Source organism: Pan paniscus, chromosome 13, assembly GCF_029289425.2.
Source record: "Pan paniscus chromosome 13, NHGRI_mPanPan1-v2.0_pri, whole genome shotgun sequence".
NCBI lineage: Eukaryota > Metazoa > Chordata > Mammalia > Primates > Hominidae > Pan > Pan paniscus.
In genome coordinates this window covers 132,852,082-132,873,137 of record NC_073262.2, presented here as the reverse complement: position 1 = coordinate 132,873,137, position 21,056 = coordinate 132,852,082, and the positions used below count along the sequence as shown (strand labels likewise).

The window sequence follows — 21,056 nt, the reverse complement described above, 5'->3', positions numbered from 1 at the left end:
GGATGAATACATGAATAGATGGGGGAATGGGAAGGGAGATGAAAGAGTAGGTGTTTTTGTATGTTGACAGAAAAATAAAGCTTTAATTTAAATCCTAATTACCTTCTGTATCATAAGGCAGTAACTTGGGCATTTCTTCTGATTCTCCTTCATCTATTTGTATAGCAAGTTTACAGGACACTGCAGAGTGAAAGAGGAACATGACAGACAATTGGCAGTGACCTGGACACCTACCTGGATCCATGCTGAGCTCTAATATTTGGGTATAGAACTGCTCCCTGGGAATAAAGGTATCTTTGCACCAAACAAAAGTGGCTCTACTTCTTCTAGCACCTTGTCAGGCCCCTTTCCCCTCTCTCCCTCTCTCTCCTTCTTTTTTCTCCCTCTAACCCTGTCTTTACACATTGCTGCATCTGCACCATAAACCAACTCCAGGATCTCTTTGACTTGACTTCCTCTCCCTGACTTCTACCATTTCTTTGCATTTCTGTCTCTTTCTTCCTTCGTGATGTTTGTTACCTCTTTGCCCCATTATATCCCTATTCATTCTTCTAACTTTGTCACTTCCACTTTGTCTCTTCTATATACAGTATTTCATTATTCCTAAATAATCCCTGGCAAGTAAGTTTAAAATTCTCTCTCTTTTCTCAAACTCCATCCTGGTAGGATTTAGATTCAATATTCATGTAGATAAAATTGGGCCCACTTAGGCAACACCATTTGGTGCCTCCAATCAGAGTAATTTTTATTACTCTGTACCCTTAAGCTCTCTGCCCAGGAGCCCCTCCACTAAAGGACTTAGCTGTCCTTTACCTCTTGCCTCCCACACACCTGGGGAAAACAACCACGGGCTGAACAAAAGTGTGTTACAGGGGTGGTGGTGGAGACAGAAGGAAGTGTTGGTTGCATAGAGATAGGCCAACTAATTTAATGAGATAATTGGTCATTTAAATCATAATTACCTCCCCCACCTGGTAGTAGGCTGGGTGCATCTTCAGCATCTCCTCCACTAGCCTTTGGGAGAGCTAATTGCTCACAAGACTCTGAAGAGAAACCTGGAAATAAACAAGGCACAGTGATGAGAGCACAGACCTCAGGATGTTCCTGCTGAATCCTGGTGTTCAGCATTCAAGTGAGCTTCTCCTTGCAAAAAAACACTATTGCTCCAAGGACCTTGCCTGAGCCCCGCCACAGCCTTGCTCTGCCTGTTTTCCTTCTGATCATCTCTCTGATACCTCCTTTCTCCTTCTCACTTTTTGGTTACCACACACTCTTGCTTCTACGCCATGAAGCACCGTCCATCTCCTTGACTCCCTGGGATTCCCTCTCTTTTTCTTTTCTGTTGCTCTTCAATGCCCTCCATCACATTTTCCTACTTGTGTCTCCATTTTTCTTTCTGGTTCTCTTCTTCTGGATTTCTTGCATCCCGCATGGCAGATTCCAATCTTACCGTTTCTCTCTGCTTTTCCCTGCTCTGGCCATGGAAATGCTTTTGTTGAATAAGAGTCTCCTTGCACCAGGCCCTGGCCCACTCCCCTAAGAACCTGCAGGCCTCCTTGGGTCTCCTTTGTGAACTCCAATCCATGACCCTGGCTACCCTGATCTCTGCCAAATTCACACAACCATCACCACAGTGAGTCAGCAGGGATGTGGGTCATGTTCTTGCTTGACTAATTTGACCTGGTAAAAGACCTTACACATTGCTATGCTTCTACTTCTACTTTATTTAGCTATAAAATACAAATAAGCAAAAGTTTATCCATCTAAATTCATAAGCTGTGGAGATAAAATGACATCTTGTTTGCCAAAATTCTTTGAACAATAACTATGTAAGATAGTAACACAATGGAAAATATTTGGCAAAAATTATCATTTAGTTTTTTGAGTAGTTGGTCTGATGGAACATGTTTCTTTTGAAGGCTTTCTATATAGTAAGGGACAAAATAATAATAGTAACAAACAATAATAGTTTTTATTCTCTAGAGAAAGTAAGTGGTGGGTAGGTATAATCAAGTTTTTATTATTAGTAGACATGAAAGACATCATCCTTCTCTAGCATATTTCTACTATAACGTACACTTAGGAAAATTTAGCAGAATTATAGGATCCAAGGACAAAATGGATCTTTTGCCTGTGGCATGTACTCAGAGTAAAATGCATTAGGAAACACCAGCTCTGAATTCTACCTCCTGACACCCTGCAGGTCAGGGAGAGCAAGTCTCTCCTTCCTTACCTGGCTCACACCTTGGCGAGGAGCTCAAGGCTTCCTGAGGCACTGCTATATCATCCATTTCATGACAGGCATTGCTGTTCTCTGCCGAAAGGAATGAAATCCCTTAGATGTCTTGATTTATGGTCAAAAAGCCATCAAAACAAGAAAATAAATAATGAGAAAACTAAGAAAACCTGATAAACTGGAAGGTCCCCTCTCCCCAAACAACCTGACCTGAGGATTCAGTCCTTCAGTAACCTTCACCAGAGGCTGAGAATAATTCATCCACTGTGGGGGAGTCTTCCTTTCCTTATACCTTGTTCTCTTTCCCATTTTCTCTCTCATGTCTTTCCACCTGTTTCTGTACATTTCCTCAATCTCTGCCTCTGTTTTTTTCTGTGGATGTTTCTTGGAGCCTCTCTTTCCTAGATGCATTTCTCTCTTCTCTGCTCCTGCAAATTTTTCTCTTGCTTTCTCTGATACTGCTCTTTCTCTCCCATCCTTGGTCTCCCAATTGCGCCTTTCTAGCTTTCTCTAAAGAAAGACCTCCTTTTGATCGTATATTCTAAGTAGGATTTAGCTGGATTGGAGAAGGGTAAATGGAGGATAGTGGGACAGGAAAACAATTCTAAATAAGGCAGCATAGAGAAAACATAGGGAAAGGCTCAGTTTGAAAGAGAGATTTAACAATTGAAATTATTGGGGGAAATTTTATTCTATCTTGAAGTAATATTTCAGGAGGCAGGGATTAAGCTGGAGAAGTAAGCAGGTGGCTCATTGTGGATGCCTTTGGATGCTACTTAAAAACCCATTTATTTAATCCTTAGTGTATTAAGGAGGTAAGTAGGAAAATGATACAATCTGATGTGCACTTTAAAATATCCCATCTAGTTGAAGTGCAAATAACACATTTGATGGAAGCAAGATTAGAGGGAGGAGATGAGCAAAGGATGTTGCCCTGAGAATCATGAGAGTGATGGAGATCTGGACCAGAGACCTGGTCTTGGGGATGCAAAGATGGACAGGCCAGGGGCAACCTGAAGATGAAATGATTACATTGGCTGCATAACTGGCATGTATTTGAGGGCAAGGGAGGAGTCATCCATGATGACTTGACTAGGTTTCCAACTTGAAAAACCATGGGATAATAGTGATCCGTCTCTGAGAGAAAGAGTGCTGCAGAGGAGTTCGATCTAACTTGAGCAATAAAGATGTTGCTTTCAGTTCTCAAAGTACCAAGTTTAAGGTTCTTGAAAAAAATCAAGTGTAGATGTCTATCTGACCCTTGAGTAAAGGTCCTCGGGTCCATGAATAAATGTACTCTAAAGATAATTTAGAGTGGAGATTTGTGCTTGGGAATCATTGGACTATTCTGGGAGAGATCTATTGAAATCTGAGTATGATGCAAGTGCCACTTTGATGTGGGAACAGTTCATTCTGAAAACTTACAGTTAATGGAATAAACCCTTGTAAAGTTACGGATATCCAGTGCTCTTACCTCAAACCTACACTGTCCCAGTCTGTTTCTCTCTCCCTTTTATCCACTTTTCACTCTCAAGTGATTTTACACCCTTTTTTTCTTAACTCTTTATCTACATAGTTGCCTCTGTACCTCTCCACTTTCCCCATTTCTTGGTATTTATTTTCCTCTCATCTTTCCTTTTCCATATACTTCTCTCTCCATTTTTACCTCTGATCCTTGGCACATGTTTCGGTTTACCTTTTCTCTACTGTGTCTTATACTTCCTCTCTTTCCATTTCTGTTTCTCCCATTTCACTTTGATCTTCTATCTGCCAACACTATTTCAGTTTTGTCTCCCTGTGCAATTCTATCTTTCAGGCTCCCCTCTCTCTCCATATCCAAAACTCCCCTCTTGGACTGTGACCACAGTACTAGAGACCCCTAACTGGTCATCTCCGTAAGGAACATCTCTCACCTGAATCTGATATGGCTTAGGTTATTTCTGAGTTTCTCTTAATAGTTCTATGAAATTAATGAAAAATAATCCCCTTATCTCAACCTCGGAGGGTAGGACTTTTATGTTCCTTTAGAAGATGGAATCCATTCATGTAATTTGTCCTGTATTATTCTCTGTCTACCTTTCCCATTTTCTCTTCTTATATTCTCCACCAATGGAGACTCCATCTATTCAAGAGATCAGATCTCCTTTTTCATTGGTTCTCTCACATCTGTTGGCAGATAAGGGCAGGTACATGGCTGTGTGAGGGGAGGAGGACTGGGAGATAACAGAGGGCTAAGACAGGAGAGGAAATACAAGATTTGCCTCCATGAAGGCAAGGAAGCAAAACTTTAATAAGGGCATTGATCAGCTAAATGATAGTTACCTTGTTTACCATATGGTAGTAATCTGGGTCTATCTTCTAAATCGTTTACATTATTCATTTGGAGAGGTGAGTGTTCATAGCATACTGAGGAAAACAATGTGAAAATTACCAAACTCAGACAGTGACCAGAGGAGAGACCTCAGTGTGCTCAAGATGAACTTGATGTCCAAGCCCCAGGATCTCCCACCCCCGAGGTCCAACAGAGCCTTGTTCCCCTTTTTTTCATTGAGAGGCACATATCTTAAGTGTAAATCATTGTGAAACCAACATCCCAGTCAAGATTCAGAACATTTCCACCATCCCAGAAAATTGCTTTGTGCTTAAGACGCCACTGTTCTGGTTCCTATCACCAGCAATGGCGCCTTCCTTTCTGGCACTGTACTTGTCTGTATTGTCTGTACTTGTACTTATATAAATAGGATCATGCAGTATGTACTCTTACAACTTGCTTATTTTGCTCAACATAATGTTTTTGAGATTTATCCATGTTGCTCTATGTGATAACAGTTCATTCTTTTTATTGCTGAATAGTATTATACTCTATAAATTAGTCATAGTTTATCTACCCTCCGTTGATGAGCATTTGGGTTGGTTCCAGATTTTAGTTATTATGAATAAGGCTGCCATAAACATTCTTAAACAAATCTTTGGATGAACATATTTGCATTTCTCTCATGTAAATACCTAGGAGTGAAACTGCCAAGATCATAGGTTAGATTTAACTTTATAGGAAATTGCCAGGCACTTTCCCAAAGTGGTCGTTATCATTTTACATTCCTACCAGCAAGGGATGGGAGGTCCAATTGTTCCATATTCTCATCAGCACTTGGTATTGTCAGTCTTTTTAATTTTAGCAATTCTAGTGAGTGAATGATATCTCACTATAACTTTAATTTGCATTTCCCTCATGATTAATAATGTCATACACTTTATATTCTTGCTGGACATTTTATATCTCCTGTCTTGAAATATCTGTTCAAATCGTTTGTCCATTTTTTGAATTGGTGATGTGTCCTTTTATTATTCATTTATAGGAGTTCTTCATATTTTGTGAGTACAATCCTTTGTTAGATATGTGTATTGCAAATATTTTCTCCCAGTCTATGGCTTGTTTTTTCCTTTTCTTAATGATGACTTTGGATGCATAGTTTTTAATTTGGTGGCATCTAACTTACCAAGTTTTTCTTTTATGATCCATGTTTTTTTGTGTCCTGTATAGCAAATTACTGCCTACTCTCAGTTTGCAAACACACTGTCTTATGTTTTCTTTTAGCAGCTTTATACTTATAGTCTTAACTTCTAGATTTGTGATCCAACTTGAATTATTTTTTTGTGGATGTTGTGTAGTATAAGTAGAGGTTTATTTTTTCTTTTTTCAATCTTTTTACAATTCATTCTACTTCTGCCCATTTCTCACATTTCTACTCATAGTCTGAGGCAGTGGGCAGTCGTGAGCCTCAGGCACCTGTCACCCAAACACAGGAAATGCCAGATACTAACATATGAGATGTGGATGCTGGGGCCAGGAGGATCCCCACAGTCCACAGACAGAATCACAGCCCCTGAGATGTGGGCAGTAGAAGTAACATCATTCCCTTCATTGCCACAGCCTGGAACACCCTGGTTAAAATACAAATATTGACTCAAAATTTGTGCCTAGGTACAGTTGGCTTGGGATCTGTGGATTCACCCAACCTCAGATTAAAAACATGGGACAAAATTTAAAAATAATAACAGGCCAGGCATGGTGGCTCATATCTGTAATCCCAGCATTTGGGGAAGCCAAGGCAGGCAGATCACCTGAGGTCGGGGGTTCAAGACCAGCCTTGCCAACATGGCGAAACCCCGTCTCTACCAAAAATACAAAAGAATTAACCAGGTGTGGTGGTGGGTGACTGTAATCCCAGATACTCAGGAGGCTGAGGCAGGAAAATCACTTGAACCCAGGAGGTGGAGGTTGCAGTAGCCAAGATCACACCACTGCACTCCAGCCTGGGCGACGGAGTGAACTCCGTCTCAATAAATAAATAAATAAAATAACAATACAAAAATTAAAAATAATCAAATGAAAAATACAATTTAACAACTATTTACATAGCATTTACATTGTATTAGGTATTGTAATCTAGAGATGATTTAAAGTATACTGGTGCAATGTGCATAGGTTATACACAAATACTATGCCATTTTATACAAGGGACTTAAGCATCCAGGACTGAGAGTGGTGGGTATTCCTGAAACCAATCCCTCGTGGATACCAAAGGAGGCATGCACAGTATTTGACTTCCTCTAGACCTTTCTCTGACTTGGATGTATCATAATATGAAAACGAGATACCTCTTTTTTGAATCAAGGTATAGTATTCACAAATCAACACATCCCATTCTTCATACTGACTTCTTTTACTTTTCCCCTGTTTAAATGCCCTTTATTGCTTCTTTATTTTCCAAAAACTAAACTCCAGATTCCTTAGCACAGGGTGTCAAGCCCTCCAGAATCCACTTCGACTTCTTTCTCCAGAGTCAGCTCTCACACCCTGCCTCCCACAGTCTGCAATTCAACCACATGGTTCGGAAAGGCCCCCACCAACCCCCTTTTCTGTCTTCATAGCTTTCACATGCAGCTCCTCCTCAGTGTACCAGTATGTGCTAGGCTCTCTTTGTGACTTCTCCAGTCTTTGTTTGGAGAAACAAGTTGACAAAGGACTACACTGGATGATAAATTTTCTAATACAAAGAAAATTGTTTTATCTTTGAACATATCTGCAAATATCAGAGAAGGCTTCCTCCTTTCCCATGAAAAGACATCACTCATGTATTCCTTCAAAAAAATGGAGACTTCAACCCTATGTTTTACAGCATCAAAATCAAGTCCTGGCTGAGCAACCATTTGCAGGATTACTTGGTTAACGTCTGTCACTCCCACTATATGTAAACTCCATAAGGACATGGGACATGTGTGTTTTTTCATCATTATATTCCCCCTGGGCTTGGCATGTAATAGTCACTCAGTCAAACATTTGTCAAATATGAATGAAGAGTGAATGAATGAATCAATGAATGAAATGGGCTTGAATCCCCCAAAGCTGTTGAGAGCTATAGTTACCATTTTGGAAGCTTCTGTAAATCTCGTTTAAATCAGGATAGGCCATCAGGTTAATCCTGCTGAACAATGCTTCCAGATGTGACCAGCCAAATGTCTTCTCCAGTTCACTGAGTACACAATACATCACTCTTGTCACTGGGACCAGGTTTCTAAAAGCTTCTTGAAAATGCTTAAAAATATTAAATGGAGAATTATGTAGCTAGAGATTTATGGGTTACAAAAGACTCTTAGGTTGTAGATAGAACATCTGTTCTCTTGTGAAATGTTAGAATTTTGCGTATATTTGGATGACTTCTTAAATGTCCTCCACCATAAAAATACACTCTAATTTTTTTAACCTGACTCTCTGACATTGTTGTACACTTAAGGGGAGAGAGTAATTTTAAATAATAAATGTGGGTTCAAAGTTGAATGTTGTGTATGGCTTTAGAGCCTGGCCAGGTTATTTCAGGAGTGGCCTTAACAAGGCTGTTCTGTTGCATGGACAATAACCACTACTAGGATTGGCCTGGCCTGACGAGCTCCAGGAAACCAATCAACCAGCCCCCTACTATGACTCTTGGCCAAAGGGCACAGAAAATTCACAAAGACAAGAAGAAGGCTTGTCCTCAGTATCCCTAAGGGCATCCACTGCTAACATTAACTTGCATTCTAGGGCTCTAGAAATGTACAAAGATCAAACAATGATTTGGAGAGACAGTAGCAAGCATCCACTTCCAAATATAACCTAACATGACACAACTTCACTGTGAGTTTCAAAAAAATCTCAGTTTCAAGTGTTTCAGATAAGTAGGCTTTGGAATAAAATGCTGCCTAGGTCACTTATTTATTTTAATTATGGCTACCATTAGTAGATTGTTTACATGTACCTAGGATGATCTGCACCCATACAGCATTCCCATTCTCTCTCCTGCCCCACCTCCCTCACTGTGGCCCTCCCCCAACATTTACTACAGAAGAAGGGAGGTTTTCTGTGATGCCTGCTTCTCCTGTCACCTCCTAACCTACAGAATGGTGAAGGTCCCCACTTACAGGAGGCCCTTTAGCCTGCTCATTGCATCTTGAAGTTTGGCATAATTGAGTATGGACCTGGTTTATCATCATTTGGAAATTCTTACTTACTTCATACATCTGCTCGGAGATGAAGGAGCGGTCTCGGAGGCCCATAAGGAAAGGAAATGGCCTTGTTATTGCACTTGCAATCTCCACCTTGTTTTCTCTGAAGAACCTGAAAATGGGCTCAGGGCAAACCTGCTCCTGCATCTGACCCTCTACGTTCTGGATCTCTGCGACCATCCTAAGAAACAAAGATACAACGTGGAAGTAGACACTGAGTTTCCAAGAGGTTTGTGGGGGTTAGAAGATTTTAGACATGAAGGATGGCCAATGGAGAGCCAACATGTATAAAATAAGCATTCTTGTAGGGACACCAGAATGAATGGAATTTATTTATTTTGGGAAAAATCAAGGTGGAAAAGATGAAAACAGTGAACTTAAGAAAGACCTGTACATAGAAGTAAAAAGGCTCACCCTGTTCCAATCAAACTATTATAAAGAGACCTTCACCTGAACTCTCCAGGGAAAATATGCAATTAAAAGATGTCAAAATCTTTATAGGAATTGACATGATACTGTGGTAATTAATTTTATATGCCAACTTTGAGGGTGTTTTTGGATAAGATTAACATTTAAATTGGTGAATTTGGAGTAGGGCAGATTGCCTTCCATAATGTGGGTGGGGCTTGCCCAACCATTTGAAAGCCTGAATAGAACCAAAAGACTAGTGTCCCCAAGAAAGAAAGAATCCTCTAGTAGACTGCATTCAGACTGGAGCTGCACCATCAGCTCTCCTGTGTCTCCAAACAGCAGGCCCACACTACAGATTTTGGACTTGCCAGCCTTCATAATTGCAAGAGCCAATTCCTTATAACAAATCTCTTTCTCTGTATATATACATCCAATTGGTTCTGTTTCTCTGGAGAACTTTAACTTACAGAGAAAGAAATAAAAATCTGGCTGAGATATTACAGATCCTAACACTGAACTGCAAGTCTTCTTAGTTAACAACAAAGAGAGGAAATCTCAGGAGATGTAAAGGAGATGTATCTCCTCCAACTGTAACTGCAAAAGGAGGGTGGCATTCTGCATCATAAAATTGGTTCAAAGACTCTCATCTGGTAAGGTTTGGTTAAGAATACACAAGAAGGCCGGGCGCGGTGGCTCACGCCTGTAATCCTAGCACTTTGGGAAGCCGAGGCTGGTGGATCACAAGGTCAGGAGATCGAGACCATCCTGGCTAACATGGTGAAACCTGTCGCTACTAAAAATACAAAAAATTAGCCGGGCGTGGTGGCAGGTGCCTGTAGTCCCAGCTACTCGAGAGGCTGAGACAGGAGAATGGCGTGAACCCAGGAGGCAGAGCTTGCAGTGAGCTGAGATCGTGCCACTGCACTCCAGCCTGAGTGACAGAGCAAGACTCCGTCTCAAAAAAAAAAAAAAAAACAGTCACAAGAAAATCACTCTTTCTCTGGTCCAACATGGAGATTTGTGTGAATATGCAAAACTAGGACACATTAATCTATCTAAACTTGGAGACCTCTGGATTTCAGACATTAAGGCTGTGCCTGGGAAACTAATTTTTAATCACAAAAGTTTGTAGTTCTGATTCCTACTTGCTAAATTGTTCCCCTTGCTAATAGGCCTTAACAAATTTATCTGTATTTCTAAACGGTATGAAGACTTCCAGGATTTTTTTTATCCCACCAGGAAATGGTCATTGGGACTTTCCATTCCTTAAACATGCATCAGGATAGAATAGAGGATTACTAAGATTTCCCATTCTCCAGACATGCACCATTTATCCATTGAATTCTTTTAAAAAAGAAAAAGCCTTCTGGTTTAAAATCATTGATTAATGACAACTGTTTTTCTCCTCTTTCACTAGAATATCTCCTAAAATGACAGTAAAGGAATTAAAGTTACAATGATGAAGAGAAAGGAATTAGATGAGAAATTTTAACCTAAGTATGAAAGAGAAAAAGTGGTCCAAGGGGTACTCATTGCTATTGAAGGTGGAGGATGCTTCCTGAGGTCAGAAAAGGATCCAGCATGTCCTGCAGCCTCCCAGAGATGCAGTGGTGGTTGAGAAGGAGATGCAGAGATGAAAATCGAGAGATTGTTCCAAAGGCAAAATTAAAAACAGTTTGCTCTACGACACAGAACACCCACAATCAGGCAGAAGACTGGAGGTTTCCTCTTAAGAAAAATATAAATGACTCAGAGAAAAGGCCTTTACCTTCAGGGATTTGGTATTTGCTCAGTGAAGCCCACAAGTTTGCAAGCCCATCTCATTAAATGGAGTTTCAAGTTTACTTTTCAGCATCTTGCTGGTAAGCATGAACAGACTACAACAGACCACAGCATTTGTGGAAACCTACAACATTAAGGAGTAAAACCAAGATAAGCAAAAGGCAAAAAATTACCCTAGCAGAAATACAGATGTTTCAGGGAACAAAAAAGAATTTCTAAACAACAAATATTATCACACAGAAAGAGAATATATTGTACCAAAAATTCCACGCAGAAAAGAAACAACCAGAAAATAAAACAGACCTTGGAAATTCAAAATGATTGTGAAATTTTTAAAAAGTGAATGAAAATTTTTATAAGATAAAGGAGGGAGAATTTCCCAGAACATATGGGGAAAAGCACTAAAGGGAAAAATAAGTGAATTTGAAACCCTAAATGTCTAAAGCAATGATGCAAGCCTATAAACCTAGAGGTAAGAGGAAACTACTAAAAAAAAGTGTATACCCATTCAATTCTTGAGAATGGGTCCAAAAAAATTAAAATGGAAAAATGTGTACCTTATTCAATGATTCATGTATGAGGGCAGAATCAATACTTAGATAGACAAGGACTCAAAAAATATTTTGCTCATGCACCTTCTGTGTTGGTCACACATTTTTCAATGTTCTTTTCTTCTGGGCCAAGGTAAGATTGTACCTCCCTTGGAGCAATGGGTATCACTCTGGCAGAAGAGCTCAGAGGCAGCACCTGGTTAGGCATGCTCTCCGTTCCTCTACCACAGTGACTGTCATTTCAGATGGGGTGGCTGCTCATCAGCCAGAGACAGAGTCCAGGATGAGAGTCCTCTGTGCAGAGGGCTGGTGACCCGTTGAGATTTGGGAATTGTTTGTTCCTATAGAGCACCCTACTCCATTTTTACTGACACTGTGTGGGACGAATTATTTGATGATGTACTACATTAACAGAATCAAGAAATCAGTATCAGTAAAGCCTTATTGTAGAGGAACTGGAAGCATCACAAAAACCAGTTAAAATACTGATGTCTCAAATGTATAAATTATCTTAGAACAGTAATTCTCAAAGTGGGGTTTAGAGACCCCCTAGGATTGTGCAAGACCCTTTCAGGTGTCACCAAGTAAAACTCTTCACATAATAACATATTATTTTCCCTTTATCTTTCTCATTCTCTCATGAATATACAATGAAATTTTTCAGAGGCTAAATGGCCTGTGATGTCACAACGGATTGAATGCAGAAGCAGATAGGAGGGTCTAGCTGCCTTCTACTGATATTTAAAAGAAGTATAAAAATGTAAAGCAATGCTAATCCTCTGGCTAATTTATTTCTATTTTGAAAAGTTTTATTATTTTTCATAAAAACACATCACATATTCACGGGTAATAAATTCACTACTATTATTTCTAAATGAATAAATGCATATTTTAAGTGTTCAAAGTTTTAATTTCTAATATCATAAATAGCAACAGATATAACCCAATAAACAAAAGCCAATTCTTTGGGGTTCTCGATAATTTTTAAAAATATAAAAATATCCTGAACCCAAATACTTGAGAAGCACTGTTCTAAAAAGAGAGGATATATACTGCATATAATAAAATTATAGTAATTTCAATCTTAAACTTTAGATTCTATTTTAAAGTTTTTTTTGTTTTGTTTTGTTTTGAGACGGAATCTCGCTCTGTCACCCAGGCTGGAGTGCAGTGGTGCGATATCTTGGTAAAGTTTTTTAAATTGAGTGAGGACAAGTAAAAAATTGAGTTAAGTAACTTATTTCAAATAAAAATTCAAATGATATAGTTATAAATTTGATGCTCTCAGTTAGAGAAATATACATTAAAGAATTAATTAGAAACCCAAATGTAACAAATAGAGTCAAAATGAGGCTACAAACTTTACAAAATAATGAGAAAGAAAAACGTGCTCTTTTTCTTATAGAAAATAAAGAGGCATAAAATATAAAAATAAAAAATCCATAAGCAACAAGATATTTAAAACAGATTAAGCTACCGTCTTAAATTATAAATGGTCAAAATAGAATCTAACTACAAGAGACATAACAGAGATAAAATAACATTAAAAATGTTAACAGTCAAAAGATGGATAAGTTTCATTAAGCAAATACAAATGAGAAAGAAGGTAAAATTCTCAATACCCACATTTAAAAAGTAAGAGTAAAGATTACTAATGGGGAAATCTTTCAAGGCTGTTAAAAAACATCTTACTTCCAATCCTTAGCTTCTCAAGTAGATAAAAATAAAAGAACAAAGATACACAAAATGTAAGTTTAAAAAACTGGCAAAATTGATTTTTAATAATACTGTGTTAAACACACAAGATCATACCATGTATTTGGCCCTGAAGTAATTTCAATAAATAATAATGAAGAGAAATTGAACAGGTTACATGCTCTGGCTATAAGATAATACTATAATAAAACCAAAATTTAAAACAAAGTTCGTCTTAAGAAAAAAGTCTAAACTTCAAAAATGTAAAAGTTCACTAGACCTCTGGTTTCAGCTTCAACACGCAAACACATTGGAAGTCATCGCTCCCATCCTCACAACAACAACAACCCTGCTGAACAAACTATGAATTAACAACTTTTCTTCTATCTCTCAAATAACCGAAGTCACAAGGCAAACTGCCCCAAAATCTGGAGATACAGGCAAATCCAGAGAATTAGCCAAGATCAACTATCTGAGGCAGAAGGCACTGAAGTCATAGGCTGGAAGGAACACATCAATGGTATGTTTGATGAATTGCTGGAGGCTGAGTGTGGAGGAGCATGAGCATGAGAAACTCCTGGGGGTCATCATCTCAGGGCAGGCCCCCAACCTTTTATGGATTTTACCTCCAGAAACCCCAAGAAAAATCTCTTTATCCTTCTGGCAAGAAGAGGGAAAAGAAAAGTTTTTAAAAAGCCAAAGCATTCTCCATGACAAGGGCCTGCTCTCCAGGGAAAATGCTTTAACCATTCTAGGGGAAGGGTGACTACCAAAATCTAGGCCCTTCTGGCCATCTTGTCACTTCTAAAAAGGGTGGAGGTGAGGCTGGGCACGGTGGCTCACACCTGTAATCCCAGCATTTTGGGAGACTGAGACGGGTGGATCACAAAGCCAGGAGTTTGAGACCAGCCTGGCCAACATGGTGAAACCCCGTCTCTACTAAAAACACAAAAGAAAATTAGCTGGGCATGGTGGCAGGCACCTGTAATCTCTGCTACTCAGTAGGCAGAGGCAGGAGAATCACTTGAACCTAGGAGGTGGAAGTTGCAGTGAGCCGAGACCATGCCACTGCACTATAGCCTGGGCAACAAAGCAAGACTCCATCTCAAAAAATTTTTTAAAAAGGGTGGAGGGAGAAATTCTTTTAAAAGTAATAGTCCAAGGTGCAGTTCCATTAAAAGATCGAGATGTAATCATAAGATTATAGATCACTTCCCCTCTGACACGTTACCATTCCATCAACAGGGTTCCTGTATAATAAGAGCAGATTACAGCTGGAAGAACTACAAGAAACAGACTATTTAAAAAGGAGTTCTCAGAGAAACCCAGAGAAAGCAGGGGAAAGAAAAACAAGAACGCTAGAGGAATTTGACACCTCTGCGACCTACAGCTAGAACAAACATTAGATATGGCCCATTTCCTACCCAGATTAATATAAAACCTCACATTGAAGGCTTATTTGCCTCAGTTCCTATTACCTGGCTTATCATGTCTGACTTAAAAAAAAATTATAAGACATGCCAAAAGGCAAGAAGTAACACAGTGTGAAGAGACAAAGTAATCATCAAAACCAGACTCAGATATGATGGATTTTCAAGTTTTTAGACAGAAATTTAAAATAACTATGGTTAGTTAATATGTTAAGGGCTCTAAAGAAAAAAGCAGACAACACGCATGAACAGATGGTTAAGTGAGCAGAAAGATGACAAGTCAAAGACATAATGAAAAATGAAATGCTAGAAATAAAAAACAATGTAACAGAAATGAAGAATACCTTTGATGAGTTCATCAGTAGCCTGGACATGGCCAAGGAAAGAATCAGTGAATTGAAGATATGTCAAAAGAAACTTCTCAAATAGAAATGCGAAGAGGAAAAAAAAAGGAAAAAACAAAACAGAACACAATATCCAAGAATGCTGGAATAATTTCAGAAAGTGTGACAAATATGTAACTGAAATACGAGAAGGAGAAGAAAGAGAAAATAGAGCAGAAGAAATATTCAAGTAGTGATAGCCAAGAATTTTCCAAAAGTAATGACAGACAACAAACCACAGATTCAGGAAACTCATCAAACACCAAGCTGCATAAATATCAAATGATCTAGACTTAGACATATTGAAACCACCTTTGCAAAAATCATGACAGTGAGAGGAATCTAAATTAACTGACTCCATCTTGCTTCTAACCTCACCAGCTGTCCTTGCTCATTCCTGGGTGTATGCCAAGCTAACAATGAGAAGAATTTAGTTTATAGTTTAACTTTAAAACAAAGATTATAACAATCCCTTCCCAAAACTTACCCCCTCCTTGCTCTGGGACCAAATCCACTTTTGTAAAACTAATAAATTGGCTACAAGATTAGAATTATGGTTCAGGAGTCATGTAGCTGGAGGTCACATGATCCATAACCACCGCAATTGCTCCTATAGATAACTTCAGTATTGTAAAACCTAAGACTGGGGTTTGAGGTATTTTTCAGACCTTGCATTCTAATGGAACAGCTAATACCACAGGATTGATAACCAGGTCCTGTGACCCCTACCCAGGAAATGACTCAGCACAAGAACACAGCTTCAACCCCCTGTGATTTCATTCCCAACCTAAGCAATCAGCATTTCCCTGTTCCCCAGCCCCCTGTCTGCCTAACTATCCTTTAAAAAGCCTAGTCTCTGAATTCTTGGGGAGATGGATTTGAGAAACATCTCCCGCTTGGCTGGCCCTGCGATTATTAAATTCTCTCTCTCCTGCAACTCCTACTATTCTCAATGTGTGGCTTTTCTGGGCAGTGGACAAGAAGAGTCTAGTTTGGCAATTACAATTTTATATTCAAACTGCAGAATACGAAAGACAGAGAAAATATTGAAAAAAGCCAGGGGGTAGGGAAAAAAAACAAAAAACCCTTACCTGTGAAAGAACAAGGATAAAATTACATCAGATTTCTCATTAAAAACCATGCAAGCAAAGAAAGTGGAAAGAAATATTTAAAGTGATGAAAGAAAAAAAAAGCCTATGTAGGCTTCCATATCCTGTGAAATTAACCTTCCAAGTAAAGTAGAAATAAAGATTTTCTCAAACAAACAAAAACTGAGGAAATTCTTTGCCAGAAAGCCTACTCCATGTGAAAATGTTAAAAGAATTTCTTGACCATCCTGGCTAACATGGTGAAATCCCGTCTCTCCTAAAAATACAAAAAATTAGCCAGGCGTGGTGGTGGGCGCCTGTAGTCCCAGCTACTCAGGAGGCTGAGGCAGGAGAATGGCGTGAACCCAGGAGGCGGAGTGTGCAGAGAGCCGAGATTGCACCACTGTACTCCAGCCTGGGCAACAGAGTGAGACTCCATCTCAAAAAAAAAAAAAAAAAAAAAAGAATTTCTTCATGCAAAGGGAAAAATGATGTGGGCCAGAAACTCAGATTTACATAGAGAAAGAAAGAGCACCAGCGAAGAAATAAATGCAGATATAATAAAATGTTTTCATTTTTCCTACTCCAAGTTAACCTAAAATGAAGCCATTTATTCAAATTAATAGAATCAACAACATATTGAGTGGTTATGGGACATAAATAAATGGAATGACTGGAAGCCCTCCTGTTCTTTTTAACATTGTCAGTCATTTCACAATGTTAAAAAGAACAGGAGGGCAGAATTTGGGACATTCAGTTGCATGGTGTATTCTCTACTCATGAAGTGATATAGTGTAATTTAAAATGGACATGATTCGCTGTAAATATATATTACAAACTTCAGGGAACCACTAAAAATGTTTTAAAGGAAGTATAATTGATATGCTAAGAAGGGAGAGAAAATAGAAGCATAAAATGCTCAATTAAACCAGAAAAGGCAGGAAAAAAGGAAGAAAAGATAAAAACGATAGGTACAATGAAACATTTACAAATGTGGTAGATATTAATCTAACTATATTAATAATCACTTTAATGCCAATGGTCTAAAACACCAATTAAAAGACAAGAGATCAACAGAGTACATAAAAAACACAAAACACCCGACTATATGTTGTCTATAAGAAAGTCACTGTAAATATAAAAATACAGATAGGTTAAAAATAAAGGGATGGAGCAAGATATACCATGCCAACACTAATCAAAGAAAAGGTATAGTAGCTATATCAATTTCAGACAAAGAAGCTTCAGAACAAGGAAAATTGTCAGGGATTAAAGAGGGACATTACATTATGATAAAAGGGTCAATTCTCCAAGAAGGTACACAATCCTTAATGTGTATGCAACTAACAAACTAATGGCAAAATGTATGAGGCAAAAACTGATAGAACTATAAAGAGAAATAGACAAATTCACTACTATTATTGAAGGCTTCAACACTTCTTTTTTATTAATTGACATATCACACAGGCAGAAAAATCAGTAAGGGTGTAGTTGACCTGATGAGCAATAGCAATCAGCTTGGTCTAACTGACACTTATACGGTACTCCATTTAACAAGAGCAGAATGCATGTACTTTTTAAGCTCACATAGAATATTTGCCAAGATGTACTTCATTTTGGGCCATAAAACATACCTTAACAAATTTAAAAGAATAGAAATCCTAAAAGTTTGTTCTCAGACCATAAACTAGAAATCAGTAACAGAAAAATAGCTGGAAAATTCCAAAATATTTCCAGATTAACCAAAAGAGTTCTAGGGTCAAATAAGAAGTCCTAAAAGAAATTTTAAAATATTTTGAAGTAAATGAAAAGGAAAACAACTTATTAAAATGAATGGGATGCAACAAAAGCAGCACTTAGAAGGAAATGTATAGTATTAAATGCATACAATAGAAAAGAAGAAAGATCTAAGTCAATAATCTAAGTTTTCATCTGAGGAAACTACAGAAAAAAGGAGCAATTTAAGCCTGATGCAAGCAGGAAAAAATATTAAAATTAAAGTGGAAGTTAAAAAAATTGAAACAGGAAAACATTCGAGAAACTTAATGAAACCAAAAGCTGACTTTCTTTTCAAAGAGTTAATTAATAAACCTCTAGCCAGCCTAACAAAGAAAAAAATAGAGAAGACAGAAATCATCAGAATGAAAGAAGGGTCATCACTACGAATTCCATGGACAGTGGAAAGGTAATAAAGGAAAACTATGGACTCTACACCTACAAATTTGGTCACAGATGAAATGAACAAATTCTTTAAGAGGCAAACTAACCAAAACTTGCACAAGAGATAGGTTGTCTGAATAGGCCTACATCTATTAAAGAAATTTGAATCAATAATTAATAGCCCTCCAGAAAGGAAAGTACTAGGCCCAGATGGTATCACTAGCTAATCCTACCAGATATTTAAGGAAGAAATGACATCATCCTCCCCAATTTCTTCCAAAAATAAGAGCAGAGGCAACACTTCCTAACTCATTCTTTGAGGTTAGCATTAGTCCATTGTCACCTCTCAGTGCCGTCTTCTTCCTGCTTGGTGACCATGGGCTGGCTGGACTTTGAGCTCCGCTGGCTCATCTTCCCTTCACTAGAGAGCAAGTGAAAGAGAGATGACAGGGATGCCTGTCTGGGAGTGGTGGCACCGGGCACTGAAAACCAGTCTGGTGCCACCACTACTGCTGATAATAGCAATAGCTTTTGCTTTCTTGGGGCTGTACCAGCGCCAGAAGTAGCCTTAGCACAGAGTCCCAATTAGACAAGTTTCCATACATTTTTACATTCCACACATTTTCATTTTTATCAAGAATGTACAGTCATCCCTTGGTATCCAGGGGGAATTGGTTCCAGGACCCTCCATGGATACCAAAATCCATGGATGCTCAAGTCCCTGATATAAAAGGTGTAGTATTTACATATAACCTATGCACATCCTCCTGTATATTTTAAATCATCTCTAGACTTATAATACCTAATACAATGTAAATGCTATACAAATAGTTATACTGTATTTTAAATTTTTATATTACTTTTTATTGTTGTTATTTATGTTTTTAATTTTTAGAAAATATTTTGCATTCATGGTTGGTTAGATCCATGGATACAGAATCCACAGATAAGAAGAAATGACTGTATTGATGTACTTGTCTTTTTTTTTTTTTTTTTTTTGAGATGGAGTTTCACTCTTGTTGCCCAGGCTAAAGTGTAATGGTGTGATCTTGGCTCACCAAAACCTCTGCCTCCCTGGTTCAAGCGATTATCCTGCCTCAGCCTCCTGAGTAGCTGGAATTACAGGCATACACCACCACACCCAGCTAATTTTGTATTTTTAGTAAAGACAGGGTTTCTCCATGTTGGTCAGGCTGGTCTCATTGTCTTACATTTTTTAAAGATGATTTCCAGACTTCTCTGACCAGATATGTAAAACATACCAGAACAGAAGAATAAAAAAAGCAGAAGCAGCACTCACTCTCTACCTGCTTGCCTTTTTTGTTTGGTCTCATCTGCTTTCACTTCCTCCTACCAAGTATTCAGAGATCCTGAAGTGATTCTAGGGCTAAGAGCCACATAGATGGGCTCAGAGCAGAACCGGTCCCCAACTACACAGCCTGGAAAGTGTGACAACAGACAGGCATTTGGATTTTAATTCTTCTAAAAAGATCTTTTTTAGATAGAGTTGTCTTTTGGAGTGGGGATAAAGGAGGCCTGGGGGAGAAGAGAGGGTTCAGAGGTCACGGGGAATCATCCAATCCAACACAAAGCCTCAGAAGGGGCATGATGTTCAAACAGCTCCAGTCCAGCCATTTGCAGATGTAAGAGAATAGGAAGATGATGTGAGTCACGGCATCCTTGAGTTTCTCCAACTGCCAATCCCTACAATTTAAAAAATCTGATTGCCTCGTTATTTATTTGTAACCTAATTCTATTGTATACCTGTAGAGTGAAGCTGGGTAGACATTAAATAACAAGTATGAATGGGAACCCTACCAGAGATGAAGGACAGACGGGAAAGGAGACGATGACCCACCTGAAGTTGAGATTGCTGTCTCCACTTGCCATCTGCCCCTGCTGGCCCTGCTGGGCCATAAGCTTGGCCTAGGATCACACCCGACTCGATTTTCACTGCCCCGTTCCTTCCTGCAGCTCTGAGGTGAAGCTGCCAACTGCCCCTCGGTGCTCAGTCAAAGAGGAAAAGAAAAGTGAAATTGCCTAACTAGCTGACGTGGGTGCACCAACTCTACAGTCCTCCCTCCACCCAATCTCCATGACGTCTCTCAGTCAAGGGAGGAGGAGCAGAGCCAGCCCCACGAGGCCACGGAAGACAGGGTCACTTGTTCCTGCCAAGGAAAGAGGGTGGAAAAGTCATTCAACTCAAGCAGATCAAAGTTGTTTTGAGGTAAGGTGGCATCATGAGGAGGAAGTAAACTCTGTATTTGTCCCCACCCCTTGCTGAGGTGGCTGAGAAGGACAAGTGAAGACCAGATATTTCAAATCTTCAGTCAGGCTCCAGGGCTGGCCATGCACCTTAGTGAGCCTGGGCTGGATGGCTTAGGCCCAGTGTTTGGACATGGGGCCAGAGAGAACTGAAATAGCATGCATTATAAAGTGTGGGAGATGCTCTCAGCACTCCATGAAAGCAGACAGAGGTAAAAGACAACTCTCTCAACTCCTCCAGCCAAAGGCAAGTGCTGAGGTTGGGCAGAGAAATGAGGTGCAATTCTAAGTTTTCTCAAATATGTGGGCACTTTACAACAGCAGCCAGGGGTGACTGGGAAAAAAATAAGCTTCAACCATTTCACTGAAATCTTGAGGAGAGTGACAGCCTTCTCACTGGATGGGGAAAGGGTTTGGAGCTGAGATTATCTAGACCTTCAAGGACAATATGATACAGGAGGATAGCTGTATTACATTTATGTTTGCACACAATTTTTCATTTATACCCAGCC

The 21,056-nt window shown here is 39.1% G+C and overlaps 1 protein-coding gene across 4 annotated transcripts in view; it reads right to left on the bottom strand.

Moving 5' to 3' along the window:
- SP140 (SP140 nuclear body protein) overlaps window positions 1-20,305 on the bottom strand; it is an 87,369-nt gene extending 67,064 nt beyond the window's left edge. For 2 of the 4 annotated variants that reach the window (XM_034955335.3, XM_034955337.3), the window contains exons 1-7: window positions 20,138-20,305; window positions 8,786-8,960; window positions 7,664-7,832; window positions 4,559-4,642; window positions 2,234-2,314; window positions 963-1,055; window positions 103-180 (exon numbers count right to left, since the gene is read on the bottom strand). In XM_034955335.3, the coding sequence (XP_034811226.2) occupies window positions 103-180; window positions 963-1,055; window positions 2,234-2,314; window positions 4,559-4,642; window positions 7,664-7,832; window positions 8,786-8,960; window positions 20,138-20,196 (739 nt within the window). In that variant the 5' untranslated portion in view covers window positions 20,197-20,305. Of the gene's footprint in view, window positions 1-102; window positions 181-962; window positions 1,056-2,233; window positions 2,315-4,558; window positions 4,643-5,300; window positions 7,285-7,663; window positions 7,833-8,785; window positions 8,961-20,137 lie in introns of those variants that run through there. The other 2 variants (XM_034955336.3, XM_057301530.1) reach the window with 2 other exon arrangements.
- Window positions 20,306-21,056: the final 751 nt, after the last annotated feature.